At 36.8% G+C, this 5,705-nt stretch overlaps 1 protein-coding gene across 1 annotated transcript; it reads left to right on the top strand.

The window, feature by feature from the left end:
- Nucleotides 1-805: 805 nt before the first annotated feature.
- Nucleotides 806-1,390, top strand: LOC118492189 (uncharacterized mitochondrial protein AtMg00810-like). The gene has a single exon (XM_035990020.1). It carries the CDS (start codon nucleotides 806-808, stop codon nucleotides 1,388-1,390), a length of 585 nt encoding a protein of 194 aa, XP_035845913.1.
- Nucleotides 1,391-5,705: the final 4,315 nt, after the last annotated feature.

Raw genomic sequence — 5,705 nt, 5'->3', positions numbered from 1 at the left:
TATCCCTGCTGACTCAAACCACTGGGTTGAGGGTAACGTCACCTTCAAAAGAGGGGCCTGCTACTATAACTAAGATAATCTCTTAAAAAGTCCGAAAGTGCGATCAAAGGATACATTAAAGACGAGTTGGATCCAAGTGATTCTATTTTGTCTATCTGTTTTTATTTTATTTATCTTTTCATTTTTAGTTTTATTTTTATGTTTCAAAACTTTTTTCCCAAAAATTTAGATCGATTAGACATTGAGGATAAACTGGTACTAAAAGCTCTTGTGTCCTTGGACGACCTCGGTATCTTGCCAACACTATACTGCACTCACGATGGGTGCACTTGCCCAATTGTGTGTTTAGTGTTAGTATAATATCGTGTTTTATAAAATTAAAACTTGACTAGTGCGTAAAATGGGCTTAAGATATTAATAAAAATATATCACACCGAATGCACACCATTAGCCCTCTCCAACAACAACACTTGGTCTATAGTTCCCAGGCCTAATAACCAGAACATTGTGGGGTCCAAATGGTTGTTTCGGATTAAACATAAAGTCGATGGCAGCATTGATCGCTATAAGGCACGTCTTGTTGCGCAGGGCTTTAGCCAAGTCCCTGAGTTAGATTGTCATCACACGTTTAGTCTAATTGTTAAAGCCTCCACAATTCGCATTGTTTTTTATTCATTGTTGTCCTAAACAATTGGAAACTGCACCAGTTGGACGTCAACAATGCCTTCTTGCATAGCCATATCAATGAGACTATATTTATGGATTAACCGCCTGGATTTGCAGACTCTCGATTTACTAATCATGTATGTCGGTTGAACAAGGCTTTATATGGTCTCAAACAGGCACCTTGGGCCTGGTTTCACTAGTTGAGTACATTTCTTCTTTTAATGGATTTGCCTACAGTCGTGTCGACACCTCCTTGTTTATCTTTAAACAACACGGATGCACTATGTACCTTTTAGTCTATGTTGCTGACCTAATACTTACAGGTTATCAGGAATTTGCTATCAAAGACCTCGGCAAACTAAGCTACTTTTTGGGTCTTGAAGTTGTTTACACACCTAATGGGTTGTTTTTAAGCCAAACTAAATATGTCCATGATATTCTGGAGCGTGCTGTCTTTCTTGACAGCAAGCCCACTTACACTTCATTATCTCCAAATGCACCCTTTGTTAAAGATAGGGTCCCGTACAAGGACCTTACTATGTATACGTCTCTTCTTGGTGCTCTTCAGTATAAGGACCTTACTATAGCTAGCACCGCCGCTGAATTTGTATGGATTTCCCATCTCCTCCGTGAGCTTCGCGCTCTATTTCCTAATCAACCAACCCTCCTATGTGATAATAAAAATGTAATCTTCCTCACTCAAAACTCGGTCTCCAACAAATGATCCAAACACATTGACCTTGACTGTCATTCTATCAGGGAACTTGTTGCCTCAGGAAACTTGTATACTTGCTTCATTCCAACCAAGCTCCAGAGTACAAACAATTTCACAAAGAGTTTCTCACGTCATCAAATTGAATTCTTTTGTGACAAACTTGGCATTCGTCCATCACCGTTTTCTTGCAGGGAGATGTTAACGTGTTAATATGTAGTGTGTATTTTGTAATTATCTAATTCTTTTATACCATATTGAGGTATGCAAATCATTTACCATAATAGCTCATTACTCACATTGATAATATACGAGGTAATAATTACAAGGTAATAATTGATACACAAATGATGCATCATATACACGTAGTTTTTAGTTTGAATTAAGCTAAATTGCACTTTTCGTCCTTTATGTTTCATGAGTAAACGTAAATACACCAAAAGTTCGTATATCCGATGCTGCCTACATATGTAATTGTTTTCGATGCTGCCTACATATGTAATTGTTTTCGGGCACGACTGTTGAGTTATAACAAGCTAGAAAGAAGAAAGTTCTATCCTAAAATTGTACAAGTTAATATTTTATAGGGTAAATTACCCTTTTCGTCCTTTATGTTTGTACCAGATTGCAACGGATAACCTTTAACTTCAATAATTATAGTCACAATCCTTTATTTGCAAAACTCGTTACACTGTACGTCCTTTATCACTAACCTGGTTAAATTTTTTTGTTAAATTTATTCACTTAAGAGTATTATGGTAAATTCATACTTTTATTTAAATGTTTAATAAATAGAACAAAAAAAGCATATAAACATCATCTTCCTCAATTTCCTAACCCTGAAACCCTAACCACCACATCTTGCCACCACCACCACATCATCCCACCGCCACCACCACCTCATCCTGCCCCCAACGCAACTCCCCCTCTCTCCAACCTCTATACCTTCTGCTCTGTTGTTGAATTCATAATCTTTGGACTTAATATAGCATACTAATACTTTAACTACATTTAACTGTAAATTTGTTTAAGTGGGAAAGGGAAGCATTGTATATGCAGCCTTGGGCATCCTTCTCACTGTTTAATTCAAACCAAAAGAAACAAAAACAAAAAAAAGGTCAAAACTTTGTCCAACATAACAAAACATGGAGCTAATTACTAATACAAATCCACACATACAAATATACTGTACTAAAAATGAATTTGATTGTCAAGCTTGGATTTTTATACAATTTGATTGGATTTTGTAAATATATTTCATCTGGGTGATTCTATATTTACACCAATTTCAAAACCCTGATTCCAACGGAAGAAAATAAAATAAAATATACTGACCTGCCCAAAACCCTGGTCAAAATTTGGACATAATAATCGATAACATCTGGTCTGGAACCAGCTGCTTGTTCCGGTGGAGAAGCCTTAACGACCACAATCCAGTGGTTCTGACCATTGGTTTCATGTACTGATGGAGTAGTGACTACTAAACTTGAATTCGATGCCGGTGCTGCACAGCTGATTGTGGTTAAGGTAGTGTGGTTGAATCGTAATAAGAGTCTGGGTGGTTCGAAGAGGGAGTTTGAGGAGGGTGAGAAAGGGGTGATTTGTGATTTATGAAGGGGTTTGAGTGATTAGATTAGGAATTGGGGGAGATATGTTATATATATGTAATTTTTTGTTTTAGGTTAAACGTAGTGGGGCGCGACCATGGGCCATAGCGCCGCTATGGCGCCGCCCACACCGCCCCCCCCCCCCCCCCCCCCGGCGCCATGATAAAAAAAAAGAAAAGGCGTGAAAAAATTCGCGGCGCGAGGAGATGAAAATTTATAATTTTTGACCGTTTGATAACGGTCATATATTAAAAAAAAATCAATTTTTTTTTACTTTTCACACTATAAATACCCTCATATTCTTCCATTTTTTTTACAACTCAATACATTCTCATTCTCATTCTCTATATATTTTTAAAAAACCTAGTGTCACCTTATAAAAAAATGGGTTCCCCGTCGGAAGACTCTTTCACCGAAATTCACCGAAGATATTTTTCGCCCGACGAAGACGCGGCCGAGGATGAAGCGGTTACGAGTGCATGTATTTTTGTGCTACAAGCATTTGACCACATTCGGCCTACTCCCCCTCCACGACCCATCTTGCGACGCACCTATATCTTGCGAGATCGAGAAGCCGCGAACGAGCGTTTGATGAAAGACTATTTTGATGCGGCACCGGTTCACGGACCGAATGTTTTTAGACGACGTTTTCGGATGAGCCAAAGGTTATTTTTGCGCATTAATAATGACTTGCAAAATAGGTATGATTTCTTTAAGCAAAGAATGGACGCACGAGGATATCTAGGCTTCACCTCAATTCAAAAGGTCACATCCGCCTTACGCGTATTATCATACGGAAACACGTACGACATCAACGACGAGTATTTGAAGATGGCGGAGAAAACAACCCGAGATACCTTGGAACATTTTTGCTATGGTAATTTTTATTGTCTTTTATTTATTTACTTTTATATATTTAATTTTTCGTAACTTATTAGTAAAACTTTTGTATATTAAATTATATTTTAGGAATATGCCAGTTATATGGAAAACGTTATTTGAGAAACCCCACTTGGAACGACCTTCAAAAAATATATGAGGTGCATCTAGAAAAGCATGGAATACCCGGCATGATTGGTAGCTTGGATTGTCGTCAATGGCGTTGGTATAATTGTCCAACCGCATGGCGAGGTCAACATACACGGGGTGATCAAAAAGGGCCAACTTTGGTATTACAAGGTGTTGCGTCATACGACCTTTGGGTTTGGTCGGCCTTCTTTGGTGTAGCCGGGTGTTTTAACGATATTAATACGTTAGAGGCTTCACCATTAATCGAGGGCTACATTTCTGGAACTATACCAAAGGCCGGTTTCCATGGAAACGGGAACGATTACGAGCATGGCTACTACTTGGCCGATGGTATCTACCCTGAGTATTCGATTATTGTTAAAACGTTTTCTGAAACTTTCGATGAAAAAAGAAAGTATTTTAAAAAATTACAAGAGTCTTCGAGAAAGGACATCGAGAGGTGTTTTGGGGTTCTACAGCAACGATGGCATTTTATCAGAAATCCTTGTCGCATGTGGCATAAGGATAAAATACGAATGGCCATGTATGCTTGCATCATTTTGCATAATATGATCATTGAGGATGATGGAAAAGCGATATGCCAAAACTATATTCCCGAAGATTTGGTCGAAGTAGCCCAAGCGACAACGGAAGAGAGACTCGCGAATGCTCAACTACTGCGATCTAGAGAAATACATAACACGTTGAAGGCGGATTTGGTTGAGCATGCTTGGGCGATTCGCCCAATTCGATTCAACAATGATCACGACGTAGATTCCGAGGAAGAAGTGGTTGAGGAATTCGAAGACGGGAACTTTGAAGACGTAGGTTTGGATGCTGGAGAAAACGAAGAGGAAGAAGGAGAGAACGAAGATGACACCGAAGAATAAATTTATTTTTTAGGTGTAATTTTTTTTTTAGTGTAACTTTTTTTTTAATTTTAATGTAGTGTTTTTTATTTAATGTAATGTTTTTTTATTTTATAAAACTTATAAATTATTTAAAAAATGAAAATTAAATTAATTGAGTAATGATTACACAGGGGCTTTATGACTACGGCCTCAAATTGCATAACGCCCCATAAAGCCCCTTGCTGACGTGGCGTGCCACATGTCGCATAACGCCCCTTTAAGGGCTTTATGACTACACATGCCCTTATTCATTAAGAAAACTTTAAATAAAAGCATGAAATGACCATGATACCCTTAAATGAATGGATTTAACTTAAATTTTTAACCTGGTTAGTGTTAAAGGACGAAAGATGTAATAAGTTTTCTAAATAAAAGATTGTAACTGTAATTATTGAAGTTAAAGGTTATCCATTGCAACACGCTACAAACATAAAGGACGAAAAGTGTAATTTACCCTATTTTATATTAAGATGTTAAAAGTATAACTTTTTTTTTTTTTTGTGTATAAAAACACTTTCCTCCCACTTCATAATATGTGTTGGCGGTTAAACTAATTTATAGAATTATAGACAGTAATTATTTAATAACTAAACAAATATAAATAGGTTTTGTGTTATCAAACAATTTTGTATAAAAAAGTAATCAATGCAAAAAGAAGATATCGGTATTTTTACAAGAAGAATTATGTATAAAAAATAATCAATGATTTGCAAAAAAAAAAAAGTCGGTATTTTTACAAGAAGAATATAAAGTTAAAGTTAAACAAAATACATCTACAAACCCAAACAATGCTAAAAAATT

Source organism: Helianthus annuus, chromosome 5, assembly GCF_002127325.2.
Source record: "Helianthus annuus cultivar XRQ/B chromosome 5, HanXRQr2.0-SUNRISE, whole genome shotgun sequence".
Lineage (NCBI taxonomy): Eukaryota > Viridiplantae > Streptophyta > Magnoliopsida > Asterales > Asteraceae > Helianthus > Helianthus annuus.
The sequence above is the reverse complement of the archived record's forward strand: the minus strand, read 5'-3'. Positions and strand labels throughout refer to the sequence as shown.